The sequence below is a fragment of the Chiloscyllium punctatum genome, chromosome 18, assembly GCF_047496795.1.
Source record: "Chiloscyllium punctatum isolate Juve2018m chromosome 18, sChiPun1.3, whole genome shotgun sequence".
Classification (NCBI taxonomy): Eukaryota; Metazoa; Chordata; class Chondrichthyes; order Orectolobiformes; family Hemiscylliidae; genus Chiloscyllium; species Chiloscyllium punctatum.
Genome location: NC_092756.1, coordinates 68,762,323 through 68,784,771, shown reverse-complemented (window position 1 = coordinate 68,784,771; position 22,449 = coordinate 68,762,323). Strand labels below are relative to the sequence as shown.

The following is a 22,449-nucleotide window of genomic DNA, read 5'->3' as shown; positions in this document are numbered from 1 at the left end:
AGCCATTTACCCACAGCAGCCAATCACAGCGCTTCATGCTGGCTCCTTAGTGACAAATTGAGGTTTCATGTCACTCCAATGCTTTGTGTTTTGTTTCAGTTCTGAGCGATCGTGCAGTGACCTGTCTGAATTGTAACACTGATCTGTTAAAACTGGCAAGGAAACAAACCAAATACTTTGATATATGCTGCCCCTGTTCCCATTCTCATGTTTTTAGTTCTGGCCCAGAATTAACCCTTAATTCACAAAAGTTTAAAGTCACACAACACCAGGTTATAGTCCAACAGGTTTATTTGGAAGCACTAGCTTTCAGAGCACTGCTCCTTCATCAGATTGCTAGTGGGGCAGGATCATAGGACACAAAATGTATAGGAAAAGATCAAAGTATTATTACGTAATTGGTAACAATAAAGTTGGACAACCGAGAAGGTTTGTTCAATATATTGGATCAGTTGCATGACACTGTGATCTTTTACTATCCATTCTGTGTCCTATGATCCCACCCCACTAGCAATCTGATGAAGGAGCAGTGCTCTGAAAGCTAGTGCTTCCAAATAAACCTGTTGGACTATAACCTGGTGTTGCGTGACTTTAAACTTTGGGCACCCCAGTCCAACACCAGCAGCTCCTCAACATTAATTCACAATGGGAACCCTCAGCTGACGTCACAATTAAAAGTTGTCTTTGGCATTCGAACAGTTAAAGGAGGACCTGTCATCTCAAAGAATGTTCCTGTAGTGACAGAGGTTCCCAGGGTACAAACACTCGACATTAGTGTAACACCTTTGGTATGATGTAGATTCCAAGAATGCTGCGCTTGAGAGCAGCTCCTTCACATGCAAAGAACTGAGGGGAGGAGACATTCATGAGAGAGAGAGAGAGAGAGAGACACACACACACAAACAGACAGACAGAGAGAGGGAGAGAACAAACTCTTTCAAGGATCAGTCCCTCAGGGAAGACATATGCTGTGGGTTGGAGCGGAGGGTAAAATAGACTCTTATAGCTAAGAAACTAGAGCAACTAGAGGCCATTCAGCCCAACAAGCTGGTTCTGCTATTCAAGATACTCATCGCTGACCTTCAACCTCAACTTGCCTTTGCTGCCTGTGCCTCAGATTACTGACTCTGAGCGATCCAACGTCTGTCACCCCTCAACTTGAAATATATTCAACAATGGGTCAGACATAACACTCCGACAGAGAATTACAAATTTTTAACTTTGCCAAAATGCTTTCAATGAAGACGTTTCTCTTCATCTCTGTCCAAAACAGTTAGCCCTCCCCCTTCACCCCACCCCCAAAATCAGGAGGCTATGTGTCCCCATGTCCCAGATTCACCTTAACCAGGGTAAAACAACCAGTGTCAACCTTGCCAAGCCCCCTCAGAAAATGGTTTATATCAATGAGACCGGGACATCAAACATTCCCAGGTGAGGTACAGCACAGGGTTAGAGACTGAGTAAAACATTCTCTACAATGTCCCCAAGTACACTCAGAAGATGTAGAGCATGGAGTTAGATAGAACAAAGATCTCTCTATTCCTTTAACATGAAAGAAAACATCCCTGGACTCTGTCTCCATCAAACACTCAGACGACAGGTTTAGACACAGAAAAGCTCTCTGTGCTTTAGCTACACTTGGCATGTTGCAGTTGTACCTGCTCTCCACACAGTAAGGTTTGTTATATTGTTATTCAGAAATGCTCTTATAAAAGGAAGATGCTCTTCTCATCACCAATGGCATTTTTAAAAATCTACTAACAGCCACCAGTAACTCCATGTTTTCCAGTTGCCTATTAAGGACAAGGCAGACCATCAAAAAGCTAAATCAAAATGGAGCAGTGCAGTGGAATGAGGTGGAATTGAAGTTACCAAATTAGCAGCAGTGTTCTCTGCTGGATTAATTCAGGCTGGCTAATGGGGTAACTCAGAACGAAGTCAAGAAACCCCATGCAACCAGGTGATAGAATCATGCAACATAGAAACACACAACACACTACAGTCTAACCAGTCCACTCCCACCAGGTTTCCCAAGCTAAACTAAGCCCATTTGCCTCGGTTTAGATTAGATTAGATTGCTTACAGTGTGGAAACAGGCCCTTCAGCCCAACAAGTCCACACCGACCTGCCGAAGCACAACCCACCCATACCCCTACATTTATCCCTTACCTAACACTACGGGCAATTTAGCATGGCCAATTCACCTGACCTGCACATCTTTGGACTGTGGGAGGAAACTGGAGCACACCCACACAGACACGGGGAAAATGTGCAAACTCCACACAGTCAGTCGCCTGAGGCGGGAATTGAACCCAGGTCTCTGGCGCGGTGAGGCAGCAGTGCTAACCACTGTGCCACCATGCCGTCCATAACTGGTTTAACCCATGTCCCTCTAAACCTTTCCTATCCATGTACCTGCCCAAATGTGTTTTAAGTGTCATAACTATAGCTGCATCTACCACTTCCTCTGGCAACTTTTTCCATACACAAACCACCCCGTGTGTGTGAAAATGTTGCCCCTCAGGTGCCTTGTAAATCTTTCCCATCTCATCTTAAACCTATGCCCTCTATTTTGGCATTCCTTCCCCCTTCACCTTATCTATGCCTCTCATGAATTTATAAACCTTTATAAAAAGGTCAGCCCTCCGCCTCCTATGCTCCACACACAAAAAATCCCAGCCTATAGTCAAACTGCCAAGTCCTAGTACCACCTTCATAAATTTTTTTCCTGTGCCCTTTCCAATTTAGTAACATGCTTCCTATAGCAGGGCGACCAGAACTGTATGCAGTATTGCAAAAGTGGCCTCACCAACGTCCTGTACAGCTGCGACATGACATCCCAACTCCTGTACTCAGTGCACTGACCAAAGAAGGTAAAGTGTACCAAACACCGTCTTCACCTCCTCTCCCTGTGGAATGTTCAACAACCTAAACCCCAAGGCCTCTGGCTGACAATACTCCCCAGGGCCCTACTGTTAACTGTATAAGTCCTGCATTTATTTCAATTAAACTCTATCTGCCAATCCTTGGACTATTGGCCCGGCTAATTAAGATTCCACTGTACTCTTAGATAACCTTCACTGTCCACTATACCACCAAATTTGGTGTCATCCACAAACTTACTAACCATGCTTCCTATATTCCCATCCAAATTGTTTATGTAAATGACGGACAACTGTGGATCCAGCCCCAATCTCCCAGAAAATTGAGCATCCAGTCCTGTCCTTCCCTCAACCATGTTTCTGTAATTGTTCTGATATCTTCTTGCTCTGTTCCCACCCATGCCGTAAATTCATTCTGCCTAACCTGTAAGGCCTCACACATTGAAATAAATTCAGATTAATTCATTAGTCATCCCTCATCCCCTGCTGTGTTGTTGCCTACCTTGTCTATTTAACTTGCTGTCTAACTTTGAACCATCCTTCACCCCCTGTTATCTCACTACTGCTTAGAAACCACCTCCACCCCACTGCCAGAGTGGTTTAAAGCCTCCCAAGTAGCTCTGGCAAATCTCTGTGAGGACACTGATCCCCCTCCATCCATCTTGCACAGGTCACGTCTGCCCCAAAAGGGGAGGACACAATGATCCAAAAATCTGAATCCTTGCCCGCACTGCCAGCTCCTCAACCACTCACTCATCTGCTCTATCCTCCTGTAGGCCAGCAGCAAATTGGAGAGCTTCCTGCCCTTGTCAGTCAAGACTGAATCAAGAATTCCGTGGCATCTGTTAGGCGTGTCAGGTTGCTACTTGATCAAGAAGATAGAGCAGAGACTCTTGCATCAAGATGAATGTTGGTGCAATGGTCCTCAAAAACGTCAGTCAGTGCCTAAGGCAATCCAGAGCAGCTCAGGATAATTAACTGACTGTCTCCAAATTATTCAGTTCACATCCCCAGTCCATGTTCTAGTTGGAATGTGTGACTCAGTGAAACAGATTCAACATGTTTCTTTGCACTTGGGTCTACACAGGGATCACAAAAAAGCCATTTATTGTGTTTCATATAAATCTTTACAACTTTAAATATATAAATAATTAGTCATAATATTTATCCTGAAAAAAAAAGAGATTCCATTCCAGTGTATAATACAGGTGAGCTGCTGAGGAGAATTCCCCGCTGTTTACAGCCTCCAGCAGAATAACGTCACCCACGCCAGCCCCTGCACAGAGCAATCCATTTGCTGTTTCCTGCCCCCTCCTCTGTTCTGTGGTCCGGTACCTTTGCCCCTCGCTGGGCAGTGCTGCTGCAGTTAGATCCACAGTTGGGGTTTGATCACAGTCCTGGCTCTGAACCAAATCGAGGCCGATCCCTTGCCTCAGGCAAGTGTAAACAAGCAGCAAGGACCAGGCGTGCCGTCAGCTCCTCAACTATGCAGCACGCTTCGATCCCAGGAGCAGGAGGGGGCCGGGTCTCCCTGAGCAAGCGAGTGGCTGAGCGAGCATGGGGCTTCTGTGGCCGTGCCCCAGGCCACTTCTTTCAGCTCCGGCCAGTTAACTGTTACACAAGCCAGGGACACAAAGTCACAGCTTTCACAGACCAGCATTGAACCCTGATCTGGCCTGGTTTCCAATCCTGGGCCTGGGGTCTGCACGAATCCCGGAGGAGGTTAGGAACCAGGCAGGCACCGTGCAGTTCGCATCCTGGGCTGGGAGGAGGGTGGAAGTGGGCATTGAACATCAGCACCTGGGGGGGGGGGGGGGGGGGGGGGTCTGTAGGTACCCCTGTAAAATGCCACTCAAAACGGGCAGAACCAGCTGGTGACCTGGCTTCCCCTCACACTGTTCACTCCGATCACAGTAACCAACATTAAATACACAGAAAATATATTTAAAAAAAAGCAAAATGTACAGTGCAAACAGCCTGGGTCTCCATGTAGAATCAACCACTCGGTCCATTTCTCACCCCAATAGAGGCATGAAGCTAACAAATCCAGTCGTCATTAGCATCGTGTCCGTATTAAGAATCAGCTTCAGTCTTTAGTGCACATTTGTCTCTGGTTTGCAGGAGTTTGCCATTCCTGAAGTCGCTACCTTGGGCCATGAAGATGTTAAAATCCAGTCAACCACAGTTGGAGTGATTGTGAGCAGCTGTTCTGACAGATAGAGCCCACTGACCGACTGCGATTTCAATTGGATTCTCCGTGGGATCCGAGTGTAGGACACCTGCAAATTCAGACAGGGCAACGTGAATGTGACAGACAGGAGGACGGCACACCCAGCACAGGGTCAGGGCCTGGAGGGTCACTGGCCTACTCACAGGGCCTTTAGCGTTCATCACGCACGGCCCACCAGATCTGACCATCCTCTCGGGATACATAGCCCTCTTCCCCCACCCCTTCCCCTACTCAGTTGGGAACCTCTCAGCTGAGCGGAGAGCCAGAGGGCTCTTTACCTGAATCTTGTTGCCTGCCCCTATCTCGGGGGGAGTCCCTTGCCATCGCTGATGTGCTTGAATTTCCGATACTTGCGCTTCCTGTGTCCTCGAGGCTGGATCACAGTGGGAGCTGCACTCGACAGAGATCCTGGGGGGAAAAAATGTCAGTCAGTCAGCCAGCCAGCCAGCCAATCAGCCTCCAGGGCTTCACAGAACCAGAGAGCAGGAGTAGCCCACTCACTCCAATTATGGTTGATCTATCAATTCAGTCCCTTGTTCCTGTTTCTCTACATTTCTTTTGATCCCTTTGACCCCGGGTGTTATTATCAACTCTTTAAAATCATTCAATGTTTTGGCCTCAGCTGTTTTCTGAGGTAGGATGACTGCTTTCTGGGTGTGGAAGTTTCTCACCACCGTCCTAAATGGTTTACCTCAAGTTCCGACCACGATCCCTGCTTCTGGATTTTCCCCACTATCAGGACATCCTTCCTGCCTTTACCCTGTCTACTCCTGTTAGAATGAGGGGTTTCGCAAAGAAACTGAAATTCTAACTCCGATGAGTATAGGCCTAATTGACTTAACCTCTCCTCATAGGTCAGTCCTGCCATCCCCAGGAATCAGGTGATTTTCCTGCTCCTCGGATGCTGCCTGACCTGCTGTGCTTTTCCAGCACCACTCTAATCCACCCCCAGGAATCATCTGGTAAGGCTTTGCTGTACTCCCTCCAGAGCTAGAGCATTCATCCTCAGATAAGGTGACCAAAAAAAACTGCACATAACACTCCCGGTGCAGTCTCACTGAGGCCCTGCTCCTGTACTCACTATGAAGGCCAACAGCCCATTTGCCTTCTTCATCGCTGTTAGACTTGCAATGCTTATTTAGAGTGACTGGTGTCATCACACACTCCCCTCTCTCTAACACCCAGACAGTAATCTACCATCCTGTGTTTGCTCCCAAAATGAAGAACCTCACATTTATCCACATTATACTGCATCAGCCATGGATTTGCCCACTCACTCAGTCTGCCCAGATCCCACTGAACCATCTCGGCACCCTCCCCACTCAGCTTTGCGTCATCTGTAAATTTGGAGATTTTACATTTACAACCCTCATCTAAAATCATTAACATATCCATTAGCCTGGATCTCGGCTACTCTGAGCTTCTAGTTAGAGCAGCTCTTGGTCACTATCTGGGCTCCTCAGCGTAGTGTGTTTGCTATCAATTACAGTGCTCTCTCCATCACAACCTTCACTGCTCAGGCTCCCTCACACTAATAAGGAACACGTTGGGGAGGGCAGTAACAGAGCAGATCGAAGGGTTCCAATTGATATTGGCACTATATGGAAAACATTAAAGCAGTGACAAAACTTGGAAGCAGTATTAATGAGAACAGGATATTACTACATAACACTCGGCAACACCCAAGATCCACCCAGAACCCAAAATAGTCCTCAAGACTCACCCAGCATCCAACGTATTACTCAGAAGCCACCCCCAGCACCCAACACTCTCCCTGCACCCACCTCGTACCAAATGTACCACCCAAGACCACCCAGCATACCACTCAGAATCCAATATACTACCCAGACCTACTTCGCACCCAAGTGTTACCAAGACCCATCAAGTACTCCACATTAATGAGAATCCGCCCAGCATCCAACATACCACCTCAGGACCCACACTGCACCCACCCAGCACCCAAAATACTGCCCCCAGGCTCCTCCAGCACCCAACATACCCCAGGACCCACCCAGCACCCAACATACCCCCCAGGACCCCCCCAGCACCCACCCAACATATCCCCTCAGCACCCACCCAACATATCCCCTCAGCACCCACCCAACATATCCCCCCAGCACCCACCCAACATATCCCCCAGCACCCACCCAACATATCCCCCCAGCACCCACCCAACATATCCCCCCAGCACCCACCCAACATATCCCCCCAGCACCCACCCAACATATCCCCCCAGCACCCACCCAACATATCCCCCCAGCACCTGTTCTAGTTGGTCACTCCCATTTGCTTGCCTTGGGTCTGACGTGTGGATACTCACCCTGTCTCTCCCGCGAAGCCGTGTTTTCAGCAGTGGTTACACACTTGCACTCGACGTGGTCTAACAACACAATCACTGCATTCTTGTTTTTACAGAGTCTGTGGGGGCATATTCTCCTTGTTACCACCTGAGAAACAGACCGTTCAGTTAGTGCAAACCATCAATAAAATAACAGCCCAGAAAGACAGAGCTTTCAGTCAGTCACAGTTTGCTGTTTGCGTTTAGCACGAGGGGGCATTGTCATCAGGCGATGGGACTGCACACTCGGAGGTAGTTTACTGTTGCCTCCAGACTCCAATGGGATGCTGCACTTTTTCAGAATTTTCCACCAACCCAAAGTCCTCAATGGTACCAGGGTGGTGGTCGGGGGGGGGGGGGGGGGGGGTTGGGTAAGCCAGACCACCCCGCAAGCAGGCTCCACAGCTCCCACACTATCCCTGCTCTCAGCACTGAAGATTCTCGAAGCCTCTCTCCCCGAGTTGGGGTCCCAAACATTGAAGAGTCAAGTGTGGAACATTTCCCTGTAGGATTTGTTGTGGAAGCGTGCAAGGGATTGTCCGCAGTATCTTTGACTTAAGCAGAGACTGAATGAGGGGGTCAAATCCTTCCCTCCATCACCCAGACCATCACTAATCCTGCAGGTTAGACAGAGCAAGCCCAACCCTATCGCAGACCAGTAACACCCCGACTTCCCTTTGACAGCCTCATTCCAAGATCCCCTCTATTATGTCCCAGCCACCACTTTCTCTGCAATACCTTCCTGTACCCTGTTTCTTGCACTTGCTCCCATAGTCCCAAAGCTACCCCAGACCCTCATACGCTGGCACTATCTGAACCCCCCCCACCCCCAGTAATGCCATACGCCCTGCTCCTCACCTTGACGTGTCGCTCTTGTACCTTGGTTGCCTGGCACTTGTAGTTCCTGGTGTTGCAGCAACCAGAGCATCGCTGCACCTCCACGCAGGATGGCCACACAACAAAGTTGGCGCTGGTGTGATCCACCATGCTCCGGGTGATTTCGATGACCGTGGGCCTCACCTTACACTTGGCGGGCTTGGCAAGTTCCACCACCGGCTCTGGAAGAGATCGGCAAAGCAGCTCACCACAACAACCCGGGAAAATAGAGAGAACTCCAAAAGCTCTCACCGAGTCACGCCAGAGCTCCATCAATCAGGGTTAGCATAATCCCTCCAATATCCCCAAAGACAAAAGGGCAGACTGGGAGACAGGAATCAGCAGAGCTGCAGGGCACAGCCCGCAATGGGCAAGTGACAGGACAGAGGAATGAAAGGCCGAGTCAGAAGTGCAGCAGTTTGATGTAGGGACTCCAGGTGGGTAGGAGCAATCCCTCCTTAAAGTATCGCTTTAAAAACCTTCCTCTTACCTCAGAATTTACGCAGTGTGCCCCAGGGAGTGAGCGAACACTCTCTTCACACAGGCACACTCTCCTCTCTGATCCCACCCTCTCCCAAAGAGAGGCCTGGACAAAAGCCTCCAACCTCAATTCTGGCAAGAGTTTACCAACCTTCCACCCCTTCAGCCCAGAAATCACAACTAAACACCCTCATCGCTGGCGATCCCGATGAGTTGCCAAGACAGACATCCAAAGCCCTCCTCCCGAGGCACTCAGAAAGGTGACCAATGTCTACAGCAGGAAAAACAAGTGTACTTAGACATGGTCACCCTGTCTTGACCTGTTTTGCAAACCTCCGCCCACCTGCTCCCCCCTGCCTCCCGCCCAGACATCAGCAGAAACTCATTCCTTCCAGAAAAGGCTCTCACCTGGGCTCTGTGTCACTTGGACAGCTTGCCAATGGCCTTTTCCAACCACAGACACCGAATAAAGCTTCTCCGAATCCTTGGCATCTGCACCTGAAATCAGACCCATCGCTGCTCATTATTTTGGCCCACCTCCAATCTCCATTCTACATTCACAGACTGGTTTTTGGAAACAACTGACAGCTGGAGACTGATATCACCCATTTGCGACGTGCACTTTTGAAATAAACTGAAGAAAAAAAGAAGTCACATTTAAAAAAAGAATGCATTTATTTAAAAAGTGCCATTTCAAAACCACCAAATGGTAGGATTCAGTTGACACTGAGAAATATTGAGAGAATAGGAAACTATTCATGAACTTCAAATTAAACTCCAGTTGCCAATTGCATACCAACGTGGATACATGAGAGGATGTGCATTTCAGTAAAAACAAAGTAGTCATATCCTCAAACAAAAGCAAAATACTGTAGACGATGACAATCTGAAAGAAAACCAAATTGCTGGAGAATCCTAACAGGTCTAGCAGGAGAAGTAGAGCCAATGCTGATAGGACTCTCCTTAGTCCTTGGAAAATGTGCTCTGTCATTCAGAAATCTACCTACAAAATCAATACAAGTATTGACGCATTTAATAACAGAACTTGGATCAGGCAAATACAATTCAGACCTCCAGATTACATAAAAAGGTTGGAAGCACAGGAACAGATGGATTGAAATGACATCAGAACAGAGAGGTTAAAGCTATCAGGAAAGATTTTAAATGGACAGATAATCAGATGGAGTTTTAAAAGATTGTGAAAGGATTTGATAGAGTAGATGTCATGAAGATGTTTCGACTTGTCGTGGCGACTCAATAGTAGATAGCCGCTGATAAATCTAACTGCAAATTGGGAAGAAACACATTTGCCCAGAGAGAGTGAGGAAACAGTGGAACTTGCTTCCACAAGGAGATGTCGAGGGGATGCTGGAAAAACACAACAGCAAAAGGAATAATAGGAGATGGTGACAGTGAGAGTTGAATGGATGGGAGGAGCTCATCTGAGACAAAGATCAACACAGAGCAGTTGGACTGAAATCGGTTTTTGGTGCTGGAAATATTTTGGAATAAAGTAATACCGTGTCCAATTAGTTTCTATTGAGTACATTTATCAATAAAACTTCCATATTAAATGGTGACAGACATTGTTGCATTATCTAGATCAAAGTAACATGAAAAAGATTTGTTATAAAAAGAATCACTAGTCTGGGATATATACAGTGCAAGGGAGACAGAGACAGACAGACAGACAGGAGATACCACATAGAGATAGCCATGCCTAGATACAAAATCCTCAGGATAACTCATTGTCAGGGTGTGGTGTAATCAGCAGGTGGTAACGGTCAAAGGCCAAAATATTGGGAGCGGTGATAAAGCTGGGCTTTAAGAAACACCTGAAGTGGATGAGACAGAGGAATAGAGAGACTTACAGAGGGGACTTCAGAGTTTAAGACATACACAGGTAAGGATATACCAATCAATGGGAGATTGAACTCAATTTAAATTAGTTTCAGATTGTGAAGTGACCAGTACAGTGTCCAGTTAGCAGGACAGTTCCCTGACAACTAATACCTAAGTTATCTAATTACCGCTTACTGTTACCAATACGTATATAAAAATATAACAGGTAGTTGCCAATATTATACCTTTTCTGCCAATACTCCAATGACCAGTTCAATTCCCAGTGGACCCATGCCCTGGTTACCAGAATCAATCCCAGTCCTTACAATTCACATTCATTAGTGGCCCCCTAATCCTCTCCCTTCCATTCAAATTCGGCTCATTTATCTTCATCTTTCACACATTTGCACAAATTGCTTCCAGCTAAAAGTGTGAAATACCAGCGAGAATAAACCTCATCCTTCAATCATCAGCTTCTGGAGAATTTTTAGCAGTCAGTCTGTCCCAGGTTGCAACTCTGTGGAACCAAACTGCAATGAATCAACGGGAATGAACAGACTGGGAAAGGTTTGCCTGGGGTTTACCAACAATTAGCTGAAAATATAGTGAAGTCACACCAGGCTAAAGGTAAAGTACAGAAAGCTCCAAGTTGTTGCTTTCTTCATATCTTCATTACACAAAGAATGCTTTTCAAACTCTGGCCAGATTTGTAGTAAAAACTGCATGTGTTAGAACAATTCTAACTGCCCAGTAATTGACCTGAACTTCAGCAGGACAAATAGGAGGCCATCCAGCTCCTCAAACCTGATAGAACGCCACAGGAGGAGGCCACTCAAGTACTTTGCTGTGCTGGGGTAGATGGAATGACCCACTATATTCAGTCGGTTATTGGTTAATCCCTACTTCAAATGTCAATTCTGCTGTGGTTTCATACCCGCAAAACTCTGAACTCAAAAAAAAAACTTCAATCTCAGTTTTGGAATTTTCAAATGACCCCCAGACTCAAGTGCTTTTTGGTAGGGAATGTGTTTGAGCTGTGAGTGATAAATGAGGAAGGTGGAACGTATTTCCCTTGGGATGAGAGAATGTTGTTGTCTGCCTATCACAGACCGCTCACTATCATCTGTCCATCTTTGTAATTACTGCTCACAGGAACCAAGTGCTCTCATCACTTTTACTGGATTAATTCCTGGATTTCTGTTTTCCCCTTTTCCCTTCAATCGCTTGTTGAACCTAACCTTCAATTTTGACAGTTTCCCTTTCAACCATGAAACCTGAAGGTGAATTCTGAAACCTCTCAAACCTGTGGTGTGTAGAAGCAGAGTTTTAAAATCACTTGTATTTTATCTTTATCTTGTGCCACCCTGTTCTCAAGGCTTCTCTACAACTGAACCAAACCTAATGATTTCAATCCTACTGTCTGCAATCTCTGCTGCTCCAACAAGTCCATATGCATTTTCCATAGTTTTTAAAATTATGAGGAACGCAACAAAATCAAATCAAGAGAAATTACCCGCATCAACTCAATACTATTCCATCCTCTCGGATTTGAAGTAAGTGGGAAAGTTAGGAGCCAAGGGACGGGCGAGTTTAACTTACATTCAAACAAGAATTAAGTTACGGAATAATTTACCAGGAAAACTGACGCAGGTCTGGACAAACACTTGGGCATCAACAACCTCATTTACACAACGATTCTTCCCCAGTAAGAAGCTGCCTTCTGGGCAGGGTCCAGAAGGGAAAAGGTGGAAATTGATGTCAGTTCAAAAGTACAGATTTAATACAGGCTGTTATAAATATCTGACAGCAATTTGCTGCCTTATTCAACAGATAGATATCAGTCTGTAGAATGACAGATACCAGTGATGATATTTGATTAAAGTTGGCCAGAGTTGGAGGATTAGATGGTAAGCCTGGTGAACACACCCAATGTGAGCGGTCGAGTGTGCGGGGGAAGAGGTTTGTATGCTTTCCACTTTGGTGTGCTAGTTCGCATTTCATTTTTAGTGTCTACACCACTGGCTAACAGCAATACGACAAAGAGAACGCCGCATGTGTCAGTCTCTCCCAGTTAGTTCACAGCCTCTCCATCAGAGAGTTCAGTTCAACATATGGAAACCAGCTTTGTTTTGGCTGCAAGGCTAAGCTTTGAAGGGGGTTCGATCCCCAGACATTGCAGCACATCCAACTTGCAGATACAGGCCAGTAACCCTGTTGACGTGGGAGAATTGGACATTAAAAAGATGCAAATGCAGACAGGAAATTTGGAGCTGAGTCCAAGTATGGATGGAAGTCTAAATTATTGTGCACCGGGAGGGGGGAATGGGGAGCTCTTGAAATGGTTTGGTTTTGAGCAGAAATGCTGACCTCATGCCAACTTGTCAATGCCTTAGTCTGGGATAACCTCCTCACTTGATCAGACAAGGACCTCCACGCAGAAAGAAGCCGCGAAACAGAACATTGAAGGCACCATTCATAATGGCACATTACCAGTGCAAGAGCTGAGAATTGTGGTCTGAGGCTAATATCATTGTAAAGGGAGCTTCCATTGAGACCATGCAGTCTGCTCCTGTTCATTGTCAGAGATATCGAGCAAGGAGTCTCTGATTGCAATAACAGCTACTCAAAGCGAAGTCCAACAGACCGCGAGATAATGTATTAGTGACTACCGGTTACAACTTTGCCAGAATATCCATAATCACATGGAGTGAGTGAATGGGACAGGTACGCAGCAAGGAAAACTGCTCCATTGAAAACAAACGCAGGGAGGTCACTGGCTCGAATAAAGCAGCTGGGGAGATGGGCATAGCACTCCAAACAGACTGCCATTCAACAAGCTCCAGGTCGCATAGAAAGGCTGCCATGTCACAGCAGTGTGTGATCTCGAGCACACACGAAGGAGCTAAGGAAAGTTAGGACTCACTCGTGCGGCAGAGCTAAGGTGCAGCCCCATCTCAAACAACACTTGAGATTGCTGATAGCTTGACAGATCTAAACTCCACAAATCACAAGCACTCGACGCTGAAACCCCAACATAACACCACGAAAGCTGCAGCTGTTGTACCTGACTTGAGTAAGGCAGTGTGGAACAACAGAAACCTGACTGAGAGCACCAGATACAATCTAGCAACTCTGCACTCTGTATTTGTCATTGCAGGGAGTCCTGGATAGCCTATACCGAGGAGGAGTAAAGGCTGAAACACACCAAAGAAAAAAAATCAGAAGATGTTGGAGACACTCAGCAGATCTGGCTACACTTGTGAAGAGTTAACACTTCAAATCTGGAAACAGCTTGGAAATGGTGTTTATGCTAAGGTCGGGGTGGGGGGGGTGGGGGGTGGTTGTGAGGGTTGGGGGAAATAAAGAGGTAGATAAAGGGATTGTTGATAGGAAGCTAGGGAAGACGAGATAGGCGATAACGACCATCAGTGGGTGAAAAATGGGTTGACTCTGGTGAAAGCAACTGATGTGATGACTGGGCTTGGTGTGGGAGTTGTGGTAAAGAACACGGAAAGAGGGGCTCACTCTAAAATTATTAAACCCAATATCGAGTCCTTAAGGCTGCAGGGTCCCCAAGCAGAAAACGAGCAGCTGTTCTTCCATCTCGTGCTGGAGCCCTGCAGTGAGACAGATGTTGGCCAGGGAACACAGTGGGGTGTTGACGTGGCAGGCAACTGGAAACTCAGGGTCATTTTCACAGACAGAACATAGGTGCTCCATAAAAGCGGTCACCCAGTCTGCATTTCGTTTCCCCAGTGTAGAGGGGACCACATTGTGAGCGGCCTGAACACCTCAATGTTTCAAGACGTATCTGTCAGAAGGATAGTGTCATTTCCTCAGGGTCCGCCACGCGCTAATTCCTCTAGCCAACAACCCATTGCTAAGCCAATGGCGCTCGCGCTGGCTGGCTCGACCACCTTCATCACGTCAATAGCAGAAGTTGACCCAACACAGTGACCTGGCCACTGGGTTACAACAGCCTGAAGAACCAGACTCTCTGCTCAAAGGACACCTGACAGGAAGATGTGAAGACAGCAGACATCAACATTGACAACTGGGAGACAAACACCGATGGCTGTGACCTCTGGAAGGAGGGGAGCAGATATGAGAGACACTCAGCTGGCTGAGAAGAGGGCCTAGAGAAAAGGCAGGCCATGAATGCTGCTCCTTCCCAGTCTGTCATCCACTGCAGTAAACCCCACAGAGACAGCAATGCCAGGGAGGGGGTGGCCCTGTACTATTATACCAAGGGAAGCTCAACCCAAGTTCACCATCATCCTGCAAACAAAAACAGCAGGCTGGTGCCAGGCAATTGGGACGTTGTGTGCGAGAGAGAGCGCGAGCACGGAGGTGGTGGTTCGGCAGCAGGTGCGCTAAAATCGTTTGGGGAAATGTCTTTATTCAGTGGACTGGACCCGTACTGTCTCCAAAATGTCTCAATACCATTATAAACAAAAGCTCAAGCAGTTCAAGGGTTAAACAGTAATCCTGGCAGCAAGACTGAATTTACTGAAATGCTAACTATCATATTTGAGCAGCTGAAATGTTAATGTGAAGGTCATCAGCTCCAGCAAAAGAAAGAAACTTTGTTCATTTGAGTGTTCCAGACAATTGGAAATACAAGCGATCAGGAAATAATTCCACAGATTCCATCCTTGTCGGGATGTGAGGAATGCTAACACACTGAGCCTATATTTAGAAGCGCATTCATTGTGTTTGGAAAAAATACAAGAAGAAAGAGACTGGCATTAACAATGCTGGGCCCGAACCCAGGCGAAGAGATCAGCCTCACGCGATGCCTCACTCAGTTATACTGTTGAGGAGATACTGCAGCCTTGCCAAACCCCATTCGGATTGTAGACAATTGCAGGAAACACTGGGCTTTCTTAGATAGTAGCTGAGCTGAGGTTGGAATGGCCAGCAGACAAAACAGGCAAGAACTGAAATGCCATTCCAGTATGCTGTGAGGAATGTGACCTAATCAAGGAGGTAGCCCAGCCCAGGAGAGCAGTTAGAAGCGACAGGGCTCACTCCTGTTTGAAACTGTACAATCTGCTCAGGTTTATTCACTCTGTCTCCCTTCTCACGGGCAACAAACGCTGGCTCAGACACAAAAACCCTTCCTGCAATGAAGCTCGAATCCATTACAAAGTGGCCTACGTTCTGGGTGCTGTGATGTTGCACTCTGTCTCTCAGCCCCACGGTTTCACTGTGCCTCCTGTTAGCATGCACTCCCTCCCACACACTCTCCATTCTCAGTGTTAACAAACCCTGCCAACTCCCCCTGCACACCCCCCCTGCCAACTCCCCCTGCACACCCCCCCTGCCAACTCCCCCTGCACACCCCCCCCGCCAACTCCCCCTGCACACCCCCCCGCCAACTCCCCCTGCACACCCCCCCCTGCCAACTCCCCCTGCACACCACCCTGCCAACTCCCCCTGCACACCCCCCCTGCCAACTCCCTCTGCACATCCACCCCTGCCAACTCTCCAGCCATTTCAAAACCCCACATCTTCCCATCTGTGGATGCCCACACTTGCAGAACCCAGCATTCCCTCATTTCTTGTCAGCTGCAGATCAGCTTCACACTTTCACATCCCTCCCATGGCCTTTGACACCAACCTCTGGGTGGCTGAGACCAACCCATCAGCAGTCACCCTCTGAAATGACCAGTATCTCCCCTCACCCTCCCAACCTCACTTTCTGCCAACTGTTGTACCTACTACCAACAGCTTAGTGAAGCAGCCACACCTCTCCATACCTGCACATGAGCCACAACGTATCTGTGATTTACCTTTGGCTTGATGAGGGACAAAATGCTGGGATCTGCTGTATTCTGAAGGAATCCAGTCACCCTGTTGGTATGGAAGAGACACAGTAATGATCAGTAACCAACAGAGACTGCCCTAACCCTCAGTAAGCCACCCACAGGCTGGAAACCAAGTGGCAGGGGGAGGGAGGGAGGGCACCAGATTGGCAGGGGGTAAAAGGGGGAGCACTCTCAATGTCACCCACACCTATCCCCACCTGGAAGGATGATTCAGGTTGCAAACTGACCCAGCATTTTACAGTCCCGTTCTGGCAAACTCTGATTAATCTCAATAACTGCCCCACATTTACCCTTTAGTCTACGAGCCCCATTGCCTTCTCCCCCTGCCCTCACCACCCTCCTTCCCAATATATCTCAGTACATGCGGCAATAATCAAATCAAATCTGTGCTATTTGTTCTCATCCGCTCTAACTGAAGCTCTGAGCAGTCTGAGTCTCCTCTCTCCCCCCCCCACCCAGGGGTTACAGACCTCACCCAACCCAAGGGGGCATGGAGAAGGAGCCAAAGTGGGGAACTCGAGCTCTGATCCTACCTCCTCCTCATGCTCCCCACCCCAACGCCCCATATCCCCAGACCCTGATCCATGTACCCCATGCTGTCCTGCCCCCAGCCCATATAGCTGGATCCCCCACCCCCCAGTTCCCATACTCCTACAGCAGACTCCCCCTACCCCCTGCCAGGCTCCCCCTACCCCCTCCCAGACTCCCCCTACCCCCTGCCAGGCTCCCCCTACCCCCTGCCAGACTCCCCCTACCCCTCCAGTTCCCATACTCCTACAGCAGACTTCCCCTACTCCCTCCCAGACTCCCCCTAACCCCGCAGCAGACTCCCCCCACCCCCTTCCAGACTCCCCCTACCCCCTCCCAGACTCCCCCTACCCCCCCAGTTGCTCACCTGAGTGACGGCCCACAGACACCCCAGTCTGAACAGTGCGGTGCTCAGATCCATAGCTCGGCTCCTGCTCTCAGAGGCTGCAATCGGAGCAGCTCATCTCCCCGACCCCCGGGGGCTGGCAATCCAGGGGCTAGTCCCGGGACAGCCCGGAGTTCCCTGCAGCCTTTCTCCCACACACACGCTGGGAGTCCGCAGGCAGTCTGACTGAAGGATTTCTCTCTGATATCACCGGGAGGGAGGATCTGGAGCAACAGGTGTCGCTCGGTGACCAGGAGCGGGTCCAGAAGCAGAGCCGGAGTGCCCAGTCCACGGCTAACCCTCACCCCGATGTCGTCCTTGCCCCTCTCCCCCCGTGTGCCTGTCGGTCAGTCTCCCAGTCTGTGCCCCTCTCTCTCCCGGTGTCTCCCTGTGTATGTTTCCCAGTGTATGTGTGTGTGTGTGTGTGTGTCTCTCTCTCTCTCTCTCTGTGTATGTCCCCCTGTGTATGTCTCTCTTTCCCTGTGTATGTCTCCCTGTGTGTGTGTATGTGAGTGTTTCTCTCTCCCTGTATATGTCTCCCAGTGTATGTGGGTGTGTGTCTCTCTCTCCCCCTGTGTGTGTATGTATCTGTGTATCTGTGTCTGTCTCTCTCTCTCTCTCTTCCCCCCCCCCTGTGTATGTATCCCAGTGTGTGAGTGTGTCCCTGTCCCTGTGTGTCGCTAGGTCACTGCCTCTCTCCGTGTCCCTCAGGGTTTTTTTTTCCCCCCCCTGATTAACTCTATCTGCCTGGCTCTATTGCTGCAGACTCCCTGTCACTCTGCTCTCTCTGGAGTTTTTATAACCAAAGGCTGTGAAGGTGTGGGTCAGGATTGCGCATGTGTTGCGGGATTTCCCCCTGTCTTAAAGGGAAGGCGCAGCCCGTTAGCCGATAGAAAGGCCCGCCCTGGGGCTGAGACATGAAACATGACAAGAGTTGCACAGTCGGAGGCCAGGCTACCTCCTGTTTATCTTACATCACCACCGTCAGCTTTTTACAGGTCGCATTTTCTTTTCGTTATTTGTATTCTTATTTCTTTCTGTTCTTTTCCACACCTGTCTTTTGCCTCTCCACACTTGTCCTTTCCTCCCCCTGTCTTTTCTCATTTGTTTTGCTTCTATCTATCTCCCTCCTATTTATTTCTTTTTGTCTGTTTCTACCCATCTCATTTGTCTCTCTTTCATTTTTTAGAATCACTACTGCATGGAAACAGGCCATTCATCCCAACAAATCCATACCAACCCTCTGAAGACTATCCCACCCAGATCCACTTTCTATCCCTGTAACCCTGCACTTCCCCATGGCTAACCCACCTAGCCTGCAAATCCCTGGGTGCTATGGGCAATTTAGTCTGGCCAATCCACCTAACCTACACATCTTTGGACTATGGGAGGAAATCCACACAGAAACGGGGAGAATATGCAAACTCCACACAGTTGCCTGAAGGTGGAATTGAACCCAGGTCCCTGGCACTATGAGGCAGCAGTGCTAACCACTGAGCCAACTAACTGTTTCTCTTCTCTCTGATTTTCTATCTCTGTCTCCTTTCCTCTATTTTCTCTCTCCTGTTTCTGTCCTTCTGTCTCCAACTATCTTTCCCTCTTTTTTTCCCCCTCCTGGTCTTTCTCTGTTCTATTCACTCTCACCTGCTTCATCATTCCCTGTCTGTCTCCCTCTATTTTTCTCCTGCCCTTTTCCCTTGGTATTTATACAGGTGTTATTTTCCAGATCTTTTCCTTTGTTACCCTTTCTCTCTCAACCTCTCTCATTCTGATCTTCAAACTTTCCTTTTCTCTGTCTCTCTCTCAATATTTCTGACTCCTTGTTTTTATCAGTTTATGCTTCAATTCCTTTGTTTCTCGAGACATTCTCTTTCTTTTTCATGTCCCTCTTTCTGCATCCATCTTTTTTCCACTGTCTGTGTGTCTCTCTGTCTGTGTGTCTCTCTGTCTGTGTGTCTCTCTGTCTGTGTCTCTGTGTTTGTGTATCTCTCTCTGTCTGTCTGTGTCTCTCTCTCTCTCTGTCTGTGTGTGTCTCTCTCTCTGTCTGTGTGTGTGTCTCTCTCTGTGTCTCTGTGTCTGTGTCTGTTTTGCTGATTCTTCTTTTGTCCCTCACTGTCTTTCTTTTTCTGTCCATCCGTGTCTGGGCCTGTCTCACTGCCTCTCCTCGCTCTCTGCGCTTCTGTCTCCCTGTCTGTCTGACCCTCTGTGTCTGTCTGGGCCTGTCTCACTGACTCCCCTTCATTCTCTCCCTGTCTGTCTGTCTCTCTATCTGGGCATGTCTTACTGGCTCCCCCCCCCCCCCCCCCCACCGCCACCCCCCCCCCCCCACCCCCCCCCACCCCCCCACCACTTCACTTTTTCCCTCTTTGCATCTGTCTCTCTGGGCCTGTCTCTCTGACTCCCCTCCATTCTCCCCCTGTCTGGGCCTGTCTCTCTGACTCCCCTCCATTCTCCCCCTGTCGGTGCCTGTCTCTCTGACTCCCCTCCATTCTCCCCCTGTCGGGGCCTGTCTCTCTGACTCCCCTCCATTCTCCCCCTGTCGGGGCCTGTCTCTCTGACTCCCCTCCATTCTCCCCCTGTCGGTGCCTGTCTCTCTGACTCCCCTCCATTCTCTCCCTGTCTGGGTCTGTTCCCTTGTCTGCATCTGTTGCCCTGACTCCCTTCTGCATTTCTTTCTTGTACTGTCACTTTTTCTGACTGTCTGTCTTACATATCCACTTTGTGTATTTGTCCATCTCTCTCAATCTGTCTTTCTCAATTCCTGCCTTTCTCTGCCCCAAACAAAGATTGAACAGATTGGAAACCCCGGTCAATAGCATCTGTCGACAGAAAAATGCAAAGTTTTCAGAACTGTTTAATTGGCATCTCCAACATTCGCTCCCCTCACCACTGTGACAGCAATGTCCACTAACTAACTGTTTACTGCAATAATTCATCAAGGATACTCAGACAGCATCTTCCAAACCCACAACCACTTCCACCTGGAGGGACAAAGGCAACAGGTACATGGTAACACCACCGTGGCAAGATGCCTCCCCACCCACCCCCCCCCCCCCCATCCCCCCCCCATCCCCCCCCCATCCCCCCCCCATCCCCCCCCATCCCCCCCCATCCCCTCCCCATCCCCCCCCATCCCCTCCCCATCCTCACTTTGAAATGTATCACTGTTCCTTCAATGTTGCTGGGTCAAAATCCTGCAATTCCCTGATTTACAACGCTGTGGCTGTCCCTACACTACCTGATGAAGGAACGGTGCTCCGAAAGCCAGTGCTTCTAATTAAACTTGGTGTTGTGTGATTTTTAACGCTGTCCCGACAGTTAAAGAAAGGAGCTCACCTCTACCATCCCCAGGCAGTCAGGGATGGGCAACACCCACATTCCAGCAATGAATAAAAACTTTCAGTCCCTGATGCTAAAACGGACGCTTGTTTATAAAGAGAATATGAAAACAAGATTGAAGAAAATAAAATGTTTCCTGGATTTCTGTTTCTAAACAGAAAGACTTGTATTAATACAGCACATTCGACTGGATGTGTCAAAGCAAATTAGTCAATGACGTGTTTTCAAGGAGTAATGGCTGGAGAAGGAAGCTTTGAAGGGAGGATGTGGCAGTAATGTCACCAGATTAGTAACTGAGGCCAATCATCTGGGGGTGTCGGTTTGAATCCCATTGTTGAGAGAGTGGTGCTGGAAAAGCACAGCAGGTCAGGCAGCATCGGAGGAGCAGGGACATTGACGTTTCGGGCTGGAGCCCTTCATCAGGAATGACTCCCATTGTGTCAGGCTGGGAACGTTTGAATTCAATTAAAAGAAAACTGGAATAAAATAGAAAGGATTTCATGGTGATTGTTAAAAACTCATCTCATAGAATGGATACTTTTGTTATGGTATTGTACAAATAATAATGTCCTTTATCCTGTTCATTGTTGGACATGGTTGTGGACTGGAAATATGCTGCTAAAAGAAAAAAGAAAAAAAGAGAATAAAAACTCATCTAATGTCCTTTAGGGAAGGAAAACTCCCCTCCCCCCCCTTACCTGGTCTGGTTTACATGTGACTCCAGACCACACTGCAATGTGGTTTGACTGTATAAATACTGTTGACCCACCTGGCAACACTCACTTCCCATGAAGCAAAAACATAGATACCTATTGGGCATCCCACACACATAGCGATGTGATAATCAGATGTTTTCTGAATGAAGGGTAAACATTAGCCGCGATACCAGGGAGAACAGCACTACTCTTCTTCAAAATCATACCTTCTGCCCAAACAGACTGAAATTTAAAAGATCTGTTCAAACAATCAGCTACCAATCAAGCAGGTGGTTTTGTTCTGGATGGTGTCCAGCTTCTTGAGTGTTGTTGGGATTGCACCCATCCAGGCGAGTGGGGAGTATCCTATTCCTGATGAAGAGCTTATGCCCGAAACGTTGATTTTCCTGCTCCTCGGATGCTCCCTGACCTGCTGTGCTTTTCCAGCACCACTCTAATCTAGACTCTAGTTTCCAGCATCTGCAGTCCTTGTTTTTACCGAGTATTCCATCACACTCCTGACCTGTGCCTTGTGGTGGACGGAATTTTGGGAGTCCAGAGATGAGTTACTTGCTGCAGTGTTCCTAGCCTCTGACCTGCCATTGTAGCCTCATTTATATGCCTTGACCAGTTCAGTTTCTGGCCAATGGTAATCTGCAGGATCGGGTTTTCTATTTTCTCAGCATTATGACATATTCATGCTTAGTAAAACATCACATTTTATGGGCAGTAAGTGTGCCACCCCCACCACTGGGCACAGCCATATTGAATGGCAGAACAGGCTCAAAGGGCTGAATAGCCTACTCGTGCTCCTATTTTCTTACAAGGACCGACCAGACACCATGTCTAAAAGGCTCCAGGAGTCTCAGGAGCATGATCCGGCCTCTGCTTATCAACCCCACTAACCCCTCGGAGATGTCAGAGACCAGGCGCAAAGCGAAGCCTTGCTTATTAATGCCCTTCTGAGAGATAGTAGGGAGTTCAGTGATGGTGATGCCATTGAATGTCAAGGGATGGTGGTTA

At 48.2% G+C, this 22,449-nt stretch overlaps 1 protein-coding gene across 1 annotated transcript; it reads right to left on the bottom strand.

The window, feature by feature from the left end:
• Nucleotides 1-4,687: 4,687 nt before the first annotated feature.
• Nucleotides 4,688-18,159, bottom strand: LOC140489165 (platelet-derived growth factor subunit B-like). Its single transcript, XM_072588403.1, has 7 exons — nucleotides 17,375-18,159; nucleotides 16,444-16,504; nucleotides 9,215-9,304; nucleotides 8,309-8,508; nucleotides 7,433-7,559; nucleotides 5,391-5,520; nucleotides 4,688-5,161 (listed from the first exon to the last, which is right to left on the bottom strand). Exons 1-6 carry the CDS (start codon nucleotides 17,426-17,428, stop codon nucleotides 5,411-5,413), a joined length of 642 nt encoding a protein of 213 aa, XP_072444504.1. The 5' UTR covers nucleotides 17,429-18,159; the 3' UTR covers nucleotides 4,688-5,161; nucleotides 5,391-5,410.
• Between the last annotated feature and the right edge of the window lie 4,290 nt (nucleotides 18,160-22,449).